Source organism: Bufo bufo, chromosome 3 (genome assembly GCF_905171765.1).
Source record: "Bufo bufo chromosome 3, aBufBuf1.1, whole genome shotgun sequence".
In the NCBI taxonomy this organism is placed as follows: Eukaryota; Metazoa; Chordata; class Amphibia; order Anura; family Bufonidae; genus Bufo; species Bufo bufo.
The window spans coordinates 292,905,275-292,920,476 of NC_053391.1; the positions used below are offsets into that span (position 1 = coordinate 292,905,275).

The 15,202-nt window shown below is 44.0% G+C and overlaps 1 protein-coding gene across 1 annotated transcript in view; it reads left to right on the forward strand.

Moving 5' to 3' along the window:
- Window positions 1-15,202, forward strand: part of ACACA (acetyl-CoA carboxylase alpha) — a 993,014-nt gene that overhangs the window by 673,585 nt on the left and 304,227 nt on the right. The window contains exon 43 of the mRNA XM_040424192.1: window positions 5,202-5,322. Within this exon, the coding sequence (XP_040280126.1) occupies window positions 5,202-5,322 (121 nt within the window). The remainder of the gene's footprint in view (window positions 1-5,201; window positions 5,323-15,202) is intronic.

The following is a 15,202-nucleotide window of genomic DNA, read 5'->3' on the forward strand; positions in this document are numbered from 1 at the left end:
CGATCGCCGACACGGGGGGGGGGGCCACGGGACCTCCCTGCGCATTTAGCCAAGGTACTTGCTGCACAACTGCACAGTTCCAAACCTCCTCTGGCATTAAGATCAGTACAAACGATGTGTGCCAGGAGCCTTATGGCACAGATTTCCATGGCTGAGCAGCTGCAGGAAAGGTTTACATCACCAAGCACAATGCCAAGTGTGAGATGAACTGTTGTAAATTATGTTGGCACTGGAGCAGTGGAGACATGTTCTATAGAGTGACAAATCATGCTTCTCTATCTGACAATCTGATGGATGAATCTTGGTTTGGCAAATGCCAGGAGAATATTACCTTCTTGATTCATTGTGGCAATTGTAAAGTTTGGTGGAGGTGGGATAATGCTATGAGGATGTTTATCAGGGATTGTTCTGGGCCCATTAGTACCAGTGAAGTGAAATCTTAATGCTTCAGCATACCAATACATTTTGTCAATTTTATGTTTTCAACTTTGTGGGAATAGTTTGGTAAAGTCTCACTAACTGGGACAGTGTCCTCAACAATACAACTACAAAATGGGATATCTTTAAAAGCATATTAAATTCTCATTGTGAGAGTTACATACCTTATGGGAATAAAAGGGTCAGGAACCATAAAAAAAAACTATGTGGATAAATAGAAAAGAGCAATAACTTATTCAAAGCATTTAAATTAATAAAACAGCAAGGTTGTGAAGAAGCATAAAAAAAAACTGTAAGGAAAAAATAGAATATGTAAAATACATATAAAGGCAGCCAAGCTGGAGACAGTGAGATTCATTGCCAAAGAGTAAAACTAACTCTAAAATGTTCTTGAATATATAAATGGTAAAAAGTTTAAACCTGAAACTGTTGGCCCCTTAAAGAGTAATGAGGAAAAAGCATGTTTATTAGATATATTTTTTTCTTCACTGTATTCACTGAGGAAAATTTAATGTCAGATGAAAGCAGAGCATGAAAGACCCTTATTTATGATATTTAAGGGCTCTATCATGTCATGACCAGTCTAGAGACCGGTAAGTCTAATATCTGTTGTGGGTAAAAAAAAAAAAAAACTAATTAAGCCATTAAGAAAATGGAAAAACTAAAATAGACATATTTGTATCGCTACGTCCGTAACAACCAGCAAATGAATAAATAAACATTACACCAAAACAGCTTTTTTTAGTTACCTCACCTCCTGAAAAACATAATGTGAATCGATCAAGAAGTCATATGCACCTCAAAATGCTAGCAATAAAAACGTCTGTGTTACTGGAAAAAATTGATTAAATGGAAAATCTGCAAAAATTATTTTGCTTTAATTCCTGTGGTATACTTAAAGGGTTAACATTTCTAAAATCAGTTTTCAAAAGTTAGAGGGGTGTCGTTTTTAAAGTGGGGTCATTTATGGGTGGTTTCTATTATGTGAGGTCCTCAAAGTGACTTCAGAACTGAACTGATCCTTAAGGCCTCTTTCACATGGGCGTCACGGATTTCGTCTGGATGCGTTGCGGGTCCATTGCGGCAAATTCGTGCAAGTTGACACGCAATTTCAGTTAGTTTTGTCGGTGATTGCGTTCCGTTGTTCAGTTTTTTCCGCGCGAGTGCAATGCGTTTTGCACTCTCATGATAAAAAACTGAATGTGGTACCCAGACCCAAAACCGGACTTCTTCACTCATGCACACGACAGTTGTTTTGGTCCGCATCCGAGCCGCAGTATTTCAATGGGGCCGCAAAAAGATGCGGACATCACTCAGTTTGCTGTCCGCATCCGATGCTCCGTGTTTCGCAAAAAAAAAACATAACCTGTCCTATTCTGTGCCTTTCCGCAAATTGCGGAACGTGTTTTGCGGATATGCAATTTGTGAACCGCAAAACACACAACCGTCGTGTGCATGAGGCCTAAGGGCATTAGTTATTAAAGAAAAAGAAAAAAACACCCAATTATTAAGTATAAATCGCCCCCTTTCCCAATTTTACATATAAAATATATAAACAATAAATAAACATATTACGTCGATACAGATGCGGCGATGCCCAATATGTCTACTGTTTTTTTTTTTCCTACTTTTAAAATTTTTTAATTTTACTTTATTTTGCGAAAAGGACGCTTTTTTTATTTGTAACTTAATTTTTTTTTGCAAAACTTTATTTATTTCCCTTTTTTTTCTTTTCTTTTTTTTTGTCCTACTCTGAGACTTCAACTTTTGAGGGGTCTGATCCCCTTAACAATGCATCACAATACTTCTGTATTGTGATGCATTGGCTGTAAGTGTATTACCAGTGTGGCTGGATCTCACAGGCTAAAAGGAAAGACAGCCACGATGCCGTTAAGGGTCCATTCGCACGTCCGCAGAATGGGTCAGCATCCGTTCCGCAAATTGCAGAACGGGTGCGGACCCATTCATTCTTTATGGGGCAGGAATGGATGCGGACAGCACACAGTGTACTATCCACATCCGCATTTCCGGAGCGCGCTGCCGATCTTCCCGTCTGTGGCTCCGGAAAAAAATAGAACATGTCCTATTCTTGTCTGTTCTATGGGGGTGCCGGCCGGGTGTATTGCGAATCTGCAATACACTACTGATGTGTGGATGGACCCTAAGTAAGGCATCGGGCTGCCTTCCCTGCCATCCGGTCCCCGATGGCTGCTCGCTCCCCATACATCGTACGTACCGCGGTCATCGTGGACCGCGGCACATCAAAGGTTAATGCGCCGCCATCGGAGTTTACACTGATGCTGGCACATACAGCAGGGGTCCGGCTAACCGTCACTGTCAGACCTCTGCCGCTTATCGGGCGGGCGCAGCTAATGCACCCCTCCGATCAGCCCGCCTCAATAGTACGGCGCTGGGAGGCAAGTCACGTCCCGCTGCGTCATACTATTATGGCGCTTGTCGGGAATTGGTTAAGAATGCTATTATTTTCAATTATAACCCTTTTAGAAGAGAAAATAATACAGTGAATTGACTTTAATGGGGTCCGGGGTGGCTCATCCCTATTTACTAACATCATCTTCTAGCAACCATGCGTGAAAATCGCACTGCATCTGCACTTGCTAGCACGTTGCGTGAAAAACGCAGAATATAGAACCTGCTGCGATTATCACACAACACACAAGTGCTGCGTGAAAAGCAACGCTCATGAACACAGCCCCATTGAAATGAATGGGTCCGGATTCAGTGCGGGTGCAATGCGTTCACAGAATACTCGCCCGTGTGAAAGGGGCATAAAAAAGTTGTTTTTGAAAATTTTCTTATTAAATGAAAAAAATTGCTTGTATAATATAATTGTAAACTTTCGACCGTCGTAAAAAAATTAGATGAGATTAGAAAAATTATATCAATATTAAGTAGATATATGGTAAAAATATTTTTAAAAGTATTACTATCTGTCTTAATATTTTTTAATATAGTTTTTTTTTTGCCTTCCTCTGGATCAACTTTGCAGGATAACAGACTAAATTAGATGGATGGATGTCTTTGAATTATTTTTTTCAGCCTTACAAACTATTTTACTATGTTACTGAAAGTTCTGTTGTGTTGATGTCTCTATATGTTTGTCCAATACGTTTGTTCATGAAAACTTTTTTCCAATGTTGGCTTGATTTCTGCTTTTAGAGAATGTTGCTCTGTCAGCATGATCAACCCTATTAGGGCTCATCATGCTGATGTCTAGCCGTGTCAGTCAAGGGGAAGGGGGTGTGTGCAGAGCACAGGAAGTGTTATAAAGCAGTGCTCAATGGATTTAGCCCTGTCCCCTGGTGCTCCAACTTGCTCATTTGAATATGAATACAATGCAGATATCTCTTCAGCTGTTTTGCATACAGGCAAAAGAAGGGTATTGTTTTAATGAGGATGTTGAGCCCTACAAGGCAGTATGCCAAGTTTAATTGGGTTGATCATGCTGACAGAGCCTCTTTTAGAATAATCACAGCATCTGGATGGTTTCTCTAGGAAAGTTTGCACCTTTTATTATCTTTATGTGCTATTCCAGCCTTTTATATGGCATATCCTCAAGATAGGACATAATTTGCTGATGTTTAGACTCCAACATCCCACACCTCTGACAATCAGCTATTTGAGTGCAGCTTCAGTGCTGGAACTATACAGTACCATCAACATTGTAGCTGACAGCGCTCATCACTGCATCCGACGTCCAGCAACAGAGCTACACCCAAACAGCTGATCAGTGAGGGTGTGGGGTATCGGACCCTGGCAGATCAGCTAGTAATAAAGGGGTTTTGTCACTTCAGCAAAGCACCAGCCTATGTGAGCTCCCACTGTCCTGGTCACCAGAGAGGCTGGCATTTTTACCTATAGTATGCAAGCATGCGCGCCACTGATGGATTGCAGTGTGGTCGTAACCATGGAAATAAACAGGTTTATACTTTGATGGAAAAATGTATCTAGCCAGCAAAGGAAGCAATATGGATAATAACAATGTATTAACTTTCTCTACATGATAATTAACACTTGCTGAAGTGGCAAAAACGTCTTTAAAGGGGTATTCCTATCATAATGATCACTGTTAAATCTGTTAATGATTTGACAGTGATCATTTTTGTAAATATACTTGATTAGCAAATTCCCACCGTTTAGGATAAAATTCATCCCCACTTACCTCATTGTTGTGACTCGGTCTCCCCTGGTTACGGCCACCGCTCTTCTCCAGAATCCCGGTGGACGCACTTGCGCAGAAGAATCCTTCTTTTCTCCTGGCCGGGCCGCTCGCTGTCCTGAACGCACACGCTGCCGCGCATGCGCTATGGTGACTTCTTCCTGGCCAGAATAGTACAGAGCTGCGAACGCGCACGCCGACTCTGTACTATACTGGGCAGAAATAAGTCACCATGGCGCATGTGCGGCGGTGTGCGCGTTCAGTCCAGCGCGCAGCCCGGCCGGGAGAAGACTTCAATCAAGATGAAGCCCACCCCCAGCCAGAATCCAGGAAGTGAACGGCGCGGTGGCAGCAGGTAAGTATAAAAAGGCGAAGTGTGAATACCCCTTTAAGTAATGAATCTGCAGTTAATATTTTATAAGCAAAACTGTCTTAATTTTAAGTTATTTCAAAATGCTAACATTATTGCTTCTAATTCATTATGATGTTGAGATTATTTTCTGTAATGGTTAGATCTCATATAACCTATTAACATAATTCACTACTCACTTTATCTTAAATATTTTTGTAATTTCTTCATCAGGTACAAGATAACAGATATAATTGGTAAAGAGGAAGGTCTTGGAGTGGAGAATCTCCGAGGGTCCGGCATGATTGCTGGAGAAACTTCTCTGGCTTATGAAGAAGTCATCACCATTAATCTGGTAATCATAAACATCAGTTTATTGTATGTTGTATGCTATGTTTACTGTCTAATTACACTTTAGTGCACTTAAGAACAGGAGCCATTTTTGATAATATACAAACCACACTGTGCTGTCTGTATGCTCATGTCCATATACACTCATTGACAGAAAATAATGCACCAAGATAAAGTTGTTGGAATTGAATGAAACATTAAATGTGTGAATGAAATGATGATATATGTTGTAACGGATCTCCTGGCACCTCGACCGGGTACCTTCGTTGATGGATGCTCCTAGTGGTTCCCGAGGACTCCAAGCACTCCGCTCTACACCACAACCGCCACAGGAACCAGTGCTCCACCCACGCTGGACCCAAGACTGGGCTTTCGCTTCCAGTGGGTGAACCTCTCCTAAATCCAGAGAGCAGGAACAGCTCTTACAAGAGCTAGTAGTTATAGCCAGGGGAGTATAGCAAATCTTCAGCGTATAGCAATCCCCAGTGTCGATCAGTTACCCAAACACCAGCCTCAACATGATGAAGGGTAAAACAGGAACTCTTTATTGAACACACCAGCATTGACTTATATACACATTTTCCAACAAGGGTACCACCCCCGCGGACCCGGTTGGGAACTGAGGACATGACATAGCAGCCAATCCGTTACAGCTTCACAGTTTAAACACAAAAACTAACCCCATTCAACAAACACAATGGCATTGTCTGTGACGCAATTAACAAACACAATGGCATTGCCTGTGATGCACTCAATAACAGAATAGGCATTGTCTTTGACGCAATCAACAATGAACAACATGCAAACAGACATTTTCCCGCCCCTCCATAATGAATGAATAGGGAGAGAGCAGACACATGTGATGGGATTATCTCCTGAGTGTATCAAAGGGTGATCTACTCATCTAGGAGTCGGCTGCTCTTATAGTCAGCTATCTTAATCCCATCACTAACACAATCAGTGGGAGTCTCAGTGCAGATTTAACCCTTTTTGTGTTGCTGAATCCACACCATGCACCTTTAATGGGCAATAGGAAATATGTGGCATAAAAATTCCACACATAAATCAGGGTTCATAGTTCCTTGTAACCCCAAAAGGTCTGAGGGGGTCTCCATAGTTCTGGGTCCATAGTCCGTAGGAAGTAGGCCCTCAGGCTTCTTCAGCAGCCCCAGTGACTGTTCAGTCCGTCACATTTCTCCCCTCCCAACAGTAGATGAACCAGGTACCTGACCTCCTGTCGGTCGGTGCCTGAGTTGGTAGAGTAGCCCACCCATAAACAAACACTGGTCCTGTTGAACGCTGGGGCCTGGCTCTTTTCTGTATGTCCCCAGCTGTTGAGTGGGTATATGATACTCCTTGCTTCATTGTTGTTCTCTAGCTTGGAGCTGTGGGTACTTGGTGGGCAGAGGCCAACTGCCCTCTGCCTTGATGCCAGCTCTTCCCCTGGGGTAGCCTGTGGGCAGTCAGCCTCTGGACAAGAGGTTAGGGGAGGGCAGAGGCCAACTGTGCTCTGCCCAGATGCCAGCTTTTCTGCTGGGGTAGCCTGTGGGGAGTCAGCCTCTGGACAAGAGGATAGGGGAGGGCAGAGGCCAACTGCGCTCTGCCCAGATGCCAGCTCTTCCGCTGGGGTAGCCTGTGGGGAGTCAGCATCTGGACAAGAGAATAGGGGAGGGCAGAGACTGACTACGCTCTGCCCATATGCCAGCTCTTCCGCTGGGATGGAGTCAGGTAATCCTACCCCCAGGATCTTGTTGCGGATCGGTGTGGAAAGGAGGGATTGCTTGAATCCTCCTCCTGGCATTCCTGCGGGGTTGGTGGGGGATCTGTACCGGCTGTCCAGAATCCCTGTAGGTCTGGTGCAGAGACCGCGGTCCTATCTGCACCATCGGAGTTAGGGGTGCTGTCCCCCTGGGGTTGGAGAGAGAGACCGATTGTCTCCTCGCCCTTCAAGGTACACTGCAGCTGGGGAGCAGGACCGACTGTCCCTACTCCCTGAAACTCCGGCTGCCGTTAGGGATCTGGGCCGACCGCCTAGCATCCCTGTAGGGCTGGTGGAGAGATCTCGGTCCCATCTCCACCTGCTATATGGGGTTCCCCACAGGACCAGTCTATGAGGTCCCCTACCTCCTTAGCTGGTAGTGAAGCAGGGGATACTTCAGTCGGGCCTTCCCAGCTGTAGGGTTGTAGGTCTGGGACTGCCACCCAGCACTCCGTCAGTGTATATTGGGGCCGAATTGAGCTGATGAAGTATTGGTAATCCTGCTCCAGCTCCCACACCAATGTCACTAGAGATGCCAGGTTCTCTGGTTCTGCGAAGGACTCAAACAACAGGCCAGGGCCATCATAATCCTCACCCTCAGGTCGGTCGTGCTCAGCCATCCAGGGGGAGTGCCGAATCACATACCACCAGAGTGCCTGGTAGGCGTTGTCTAGCCAAAGCTCCTTCCATACCAGGCTTTCGAGTTCTGTCACCCACTCATCCAGGGGCTGCTCTCCCAGAAGGGGCATTCGCACGGCCACTCGCATCCGCAACCGCTGCTCCTCACTGGGGAGACTCTCGCCCCGCCGATGCTGTACATCTTCCAGGGCCTCGTGCCAGACGCCTTTGCGGACTGCATCCCTCCAGTCCATGTAATCCTCCTCATCATAGTGGAATGCTGTCCGAAGACTAGCCGATTCCATCCTGCTGTAGCCAGGGGAGCTGTACGTATACTAGCGTTTCCCTCAATATACTCCACAAACGGTGTCTCTGAGCTGCTTCTCCTCACACTAGGACGCCATCCCACCGCTGCCACCACTGTAACGGATCTCCTGGCACCCCGACCGGGTACCTTCGTTGATAGTTGCTCCTAGTGCTTTCTGAGACTCCAAGCACTCCGCTCTACACCAAAACCACCACAGGAACCAGGAACAGGAACAGCTCTTACAAGAGTTAGTAGTTATAGCCAGGTGAGTATAGCAAATCTTCAGCGTATAGCAATCCCCAGTGTCGATCAGTTACCCAAACACCAGCCTCAACATGATGAATGGTAAAACAGGAACTCTTTATTGAACACACCAGCATTGACTTATATACACATTTTCCAACAAGGGTACCACCCCCGTGGACCTAGTTGGGAACTGAGGACATGACATTGCAGCCAATCCTTTACAGCTTTACAGTTTAGACACAAAAACTAACCCTATTCAACAAACACAATGGCATTGTCTGTGACGCAATTAACAAACACAATGGCATTGCCTGTGACGCACTCAATAACAGAATAGGCATTGTCTTTGACGCAATCAACAATGAACAACATGCAAATAGACATTTCCCCCCCCCTCCATAATGAATGAATAGGGAGAGAGCAGACACATGTGATGGGATTATCTCTTGAGTGTATCATAGGGTGATCTACTCATCTAGGAGTCGGCTGCTCTTATAGTCAGCTATCTTAATCCCATCACTAACACAATCAGTGGGAGTCTCAGTGCAGAGTTAACCCGTTTTGTGTTTCTGAATCCACACCATGCACCTTTAATGGGCAATAGGAAATATGTGGCATATAAATTCCACACATAAATCAGGGTTCATAGTTCCTTGTAACCCCAAAAGGTCTGAGGGGGTCTCCATAGTTCTGGGTCCATAGTCCGTAGGAAGGAGGCTGGCCCTCAGGCTTCTTCAGCAGCCCAGTGACGGTTCAGTCCGTCACATATGTGTCTACAATATTAGAGTAAAAGGGTAAGTTTATTGGGAAAACTGTACAATTGAAAGCAGGCTTTAGTACCCTGTTGGGCTGTCTCTAGCCTGGATAAAAATGCTCTATTGGCAATAAATCTGGTGACCTGGCAGTCCAAGGAGGTGTTGCAATGTGGCGGAGACTTTCCTGGCAAACCCTTGCTGTGTGTGGGCAAGCATTATCATGCAAAAAAATGCCAGTTGGGGGCGTGGCCTCGCGCGGCATGTTGTGAGTCTTATGTGAGAGCGCTTCTGCTGAAATCCTGCTCAGTTACCTGAAATACTGTGGGTCCGCAATCTGGAACGGCACAACATAGACCACATTCAGTGGAGACCGTGCTGTCATCCTCCAGGAATGGAAAATATGCCCAGAAAGGATAAACAGACGCCTAGAGCAGACCAGGAGATCTCCTTCCAACATGGCGCTGGTGAGGAGGAGGGGGAGGTCTCACAGGGCGACAGGAGCCGCGGCATAGCAGCGAGGCTCAGCAAGTACGCCCGCACAACAGAAGATACAAATGAGTGGCACACAGATGACATGGTGCAGGATTCAGCGTCAGAAGGGGGAGAAAGGTCCTCAGATGATGATGGACATGATGATAGTGGGGTCCTCAGCAAGGCTGCCTGCTAGCAAACAAAAGAGGTTGGCTGGGGAGAAAAACAACCCCTCTGACAAGGAACCTACCCTGAAAGACGTCATGAAGGCAGTTACAAACTGCAGTAACACTCTCAAAATCCCTGTCCCTGCAAGTAGGGAGCTTAAGGGAGGATTTGTCCTTTATGAGAAATAATCTGCATAAAATTGCTGAAAGAACCACAGAAGTGGAAAAAAGAGTGTCAGACCTAGAAGATGTAACAGAGCCTCTCAAGATGGCGACCAAGTCGATGGCCCGTGATATTGGTGCTTTGTTTGCCAAGACAGATGACTTGGAGAATAGGTCAAGACGTAATAACGTTAGAATTGTTGGTGTCCCTGAGAAAGTGGAGGGTGCTAATGCCACTGATTACATAGAAAAATGGATATTTCAAAAGTTTCAGGACAAGGGACTTTCGCACCTATACGCGGTGGAAAGAGTGCATAGGGTTCCTACCAGACCACTTCCACCTGGGAGACTGCCACGTCCGATTTTAGCTAAAATACTCCACTACAAGGATAGGGACACTATTCTGAGACGAGCACGAGATCACCCAGATTTATCCATCAATGGTGTCCAAATTTCGCTTTATCCGGATTTTTCTACTGAAGTCCAGAAGAAAAGAGCAAGTTTTTTGGACATTAAACTGCGTTTTTGCGGAATCTTCAAATACCGTATTCCATGCTATTCCCGGCGAAATTGAAAGTGGCGGCTATGGGGACACACATTTTTTCGCTGACCAGGAGCATGCCTTAAAGTGGTTGCACGTTTATGAGAAGCGATTGAAAACGAAAGATGTCAACACATGAAGCACGAAAACATGGGAGGACTTGCCGGTCTAACCTTCTAATGTGTTTTTATCCCCCTTAAAGGGATTCTAGAAGTGCTTTAGTCCTTGTCTCTCTCTTTGTCTTTTGTTTTGTTCTAGTTCATCAAGTTCCAGTTTGGAGAAGAAGGCTCACTGTTGTTTTGATGCAGGAGCGTGAGTAGCATGTGGGACCTTACTAAGAGACTCTAGTCTGTGCAACTTTAAGCACAGGGCTAGGCCATGCTGCAGATGATGTCGGGTAATGGAGAGGGGTTGACAATAAGGTTTATTACAGGGTACACTGTTTACAATTTCCTTTTTTGGTGGGGGGGGTTTGGTACACTGCAGCATTGGAGGGCTATTAAGGGTTGATCAGCGACTTATTGATCATAGGTTTGTAGAACTTATGGGGCTAAACTTCTGGACCCAATTTAATAATGACTTACACGATTAAGATTATAAGCTGGAATGCGAGCGGGATGGCCGATGCAGCGAAGCACCAAGGTATATTTACATACTTATCGAGATTTCATCCTGCTATCTATTTTTTTTACAGAAAACTCATTTGACTAAACAGACATTACACATGGTGCAAAAATTATGGGTGAGTCATTCGGTGTTCTCCTCTCATTCCAGAGGGGTAAGCGTTTTGGTCCATAGAAACGTCCGTTATGAATGTATTTGAGAACATATTGACCCTGAAGGGAGATTTATCTGTCTGTATTGTATGATAGATGGGGTACGTATGATTTTGGTGGTCCTATATATTCCCCCGACTTTTTCGGTGGTGCCTCTCAGACTATATACTAGATTTCCTGGCCAGGTATGAAGAGACCCCTTGGATTTTAGTAGGGGACTTTAATAAAGTACCTGATGAACAATTAGATAGGTGTAGGATAACTGGTTCTGGTAGTCGCGCAGGCCCATCATCTTTAACCAACTTAATGTCAGAAATGGGGCTGCTGGATGTTTGGAGATTACAACACCTGGCGGAGCGTAAATACTCATGTAGTTCTTCCACCTACTCTTCACTGTCAAGAATTGATCTGGCCTTAGTTAAAAACATTATGTATCCATTGATACAGTCGACGGATTACTTACCCAGATCAGATCATTCTCCTTTGCAGGTTGAATTTTCCTTATCTATAGGTAATAGGCCAGGTCATATCAGGTGGAGATGCAATGCTTTCTGGTTGCAGGTTCTGGGGGACATGAAGGATGTTGAGGCAGCACTGTGGGAGTATTTCATTTTTAATGCAGGGACAGCTTCAGTGCACATAACATGGGATGCTATGAAAAGTTTAAGAGGAATTTTAATTAAATGTATCAGGAGGCAAAAGTCAAAATCGAAAGAGGAGGATACAGGCAGAATATGTGCTTGCTCTCTTGGTATTGGCAGGTACACAATTAAAAACTGCCCAAGAAAATCTGAGATGTCACCTGCTTCAAGTGGCGAACAGAAAAATACTATTTTTTAAGAAACGTCTTTTTATAGAAGGAGACGGAGCGGGGCATCTGTTGTCGTCTCCAGGGCGCAGCAGGGGTCGACTTGCATTGCGGAGCTGATAGATTCCCAAGGGAATAGGAGAACAAGCGCTAGGGAAATTTTGGGTACATTGGAGGAATTTTATGCTTCTTTATATACCTCTAAGACTTCATGCTCAAAGATAGAGATGTGTTATTTTTTGGAAGGGATTAGTTTGCCCAAGTTAACACAGGAGGCACAGGCTTCACTAGACGCCCCGTTGAGATTAGACGAGCCTGAGGAGGCATTCAAAAACACGGCCAATGATAAAGCCCCAGGGATGGATGGTCTTCCGGTGGAGATTTATAAAAAATTCAAAGGGGTGTTGTTACCCGAGTTAATGCAAGTTTTCCAATATTCACTGGAGATGGGTACTTTGTCGGATTCGATGCAAGAAGCACTTATTGTGGTAATACCGAAACCTGGCAAAGATTCCAAACTACCAGACTCATATAGGTCTATCTCATTGCTCACGACAGATATTAAAATACTGGCTAAAGCCCTGGCAATGAGATTATCTAATGTGATATCCACCATAATACACCCAGACCAGACTGGCTTTATACCCCAAAAATCTACTCCTATATATATACGGAGAGTATTTACCAGTCTGCAGCTTGTATCGGATAATAAGGGGGGATAGGCTGTGTTAGCTCTTGACGCTGCCAAAGCCTTTGATTGTGTGGACTGGAGATATCTATGGACTTTGGTCAACACTTTATCAAATGGGTTCAAATATTATACTCAGACCCGAGGGTGAGCATAAGAGCTAAAGGTGGGGTTTCCTCAACTTTTAGACTTGCCAGGGGGACCCGTCAGGGATGCCCACTGTCCCCTTTGCTATTTGCAATAGCGATGGAGCTACTGGCAGCAGCAGTGCGTTGCTCTACAATAATTAAAGGCTTTCAATATGGCCAGATGCACAACAAAGTGGCTATGTATGCGGATGATACCCCTATTTTTGGGGGATACGTCGGCATCTCTGTCAGAGGCCATGTCTTTGATCGCTTTGGGAAGATATCTGGTCTAAAAATAAATTGGAATAAATCAGCATTGATGTTCTTGGATGGACAGAATTCCTCAGCGATTGCTATTAAAAATGATATACCTTGTGTAGACAACATCAAATATTTGGGCATTGGGATATCATCTCGGCTCTCGGACTTTGAGGAGTTAAATTTAATGCCATTACTCAGTACGTTTCGGCAGGTCACTGCGTGGTGTAAGCTGTTCCTATCTGTATTGGGGACAGTTAATCTATTAAAAATGATAATGATGCCCCAACTTTTATATATATTACTTAACGCCCCGTTATGGATATCATTAGATAAGTTTCGGAAGATAAACACAATTTTTAGGGAACTGGTATGGCGGAAAGGTCATCCTAGAATTAAGCTGGAAACTTTACAATATGCAATATCGGCGGGGGGTCTGGCTCTACCTAACCCGTGGATCTACTACCTGGCGGCACAATCCCAGCATTTCAGGGATTGGATAAACCCAGATATTAGTGATGAAAGATTCTGAGACATAAATTAGGAGGAAAAGATCTTATGTGGGTGTTAGAGGGGTCCGGATTGCCATTAGTGGATGTATGAAACCCGCTCATATGGCTCATGATGAAGGTTTGGGAAAAAGCTAAATAATTGAGGGGCGTCACGGGTCTCAATGAATATACTCCCCTATGGAATAATCATATGCTTCCTGAATTCTTAACCTTGAAGAAATTAAAAATTTGGGAAAATAAAGGAGTAAATAAAATAGGTAACCTATTGGATAAAGGGGTGCTTAGACTATTCAATAATATAATTAAAGTGTATGACATACCAAGAGGCAAGTTTTATCAGTACTTGAAAATACGACATGCATACAACTCTGTCTAAATCTGGAAATACTGGGGCCATAAGAAATGCTGCTTTGCATTTAATGGTTTCGGAAGGGAACAAGAGGGGAGGAATATCCACAATATATCAAATGCTTCAAGATAAATTTCTAGATTCACACCCACTGTCCAGAGTGAAAGCCTGGGAGGTAGATATTGGAGAGGTAACAATGGGAGGACATATTAGAGGCAATACCGAAATTGTCCTTAAATGAATGTGGCAAATTATCCCAATTGTTTATTATACACAGGGTTTACAAATCCCCAGTGTTTTTACATAGAATTGGTTCTGTCCACAGTTGGATTAGTTTTGGACGAATGGAATGGAATTAATTCAGAGAGTCTTCTCAATAAGAGTTCCTCGTGAACCTAAAGTTTGTATCTTGGGTTATATGGCGGATGTGGAAGGAAATCGGAGAACTCGGAGGAAACCCATGCAAACACGGGGAGAACATACAAACTCCATACAGATGTTGTCCTTGGTCGGATTCGAACCTAGGACCCCAGCGCTGCAAGGCACCAGCGATAACCACTGAGCCACAACGTTAAATTTGCTGGATCTTGGACATGTAGCATCCGCTCTGACACTAATTCTTTTTAAAAACACTGGGGTATTGTAAACCCTGTGTATAATAATCAATTGGGATAATTTTCCTTAGATTGTGAGCCCCATTGGGGACAGTTGGATGCTAATGTCTGTAAAGCGCTGCGGAACATAGTAGCTCTATATAAGTGCATTAAATAATAAAATAAATAAAATTAACAGCAAAAGCAGGACTGAAGCTCTCATCATGAAGCCACTATACTAGAACTTGACCATTGTTGGATCCCAAACAGAACCTGGATTTGTCAGTATAGTCAATACAGTTTTAGAAACAGAAAAAGGGGAGTGAGCACTCACAACACTCGGACCACAGGATATCAGGAACAATAGTATATTTATTAGGACCTGTTGGATCCAATCACATACATGTAAAATCACTAAAATAGACTAAAAAATAATTGGTACCAATGTATAAATAAACTGGCAAGGGGTGAATAACACAGTTCAGCAAACAGTTATAATACTTAAATTGCTAGAATAAACTCCTGGTACTCGTGGTACCACGAACTATGTCGGAAAGTGTCCAAATAAAGGAGCAAAGGCCACCTGTAAACCTTATATTGCCGCAGGCCGCTTCTCAGATAACCGTATCCAAAGGGTAATTGTAACGGACAGTTTCCAAACAGTCTATGTCAGTATAGTGGATTCAATGTCCCATAGAGCACTCCGTGATGGTTTATAAATGGTATTGTACTCCGTACCGGTTTAT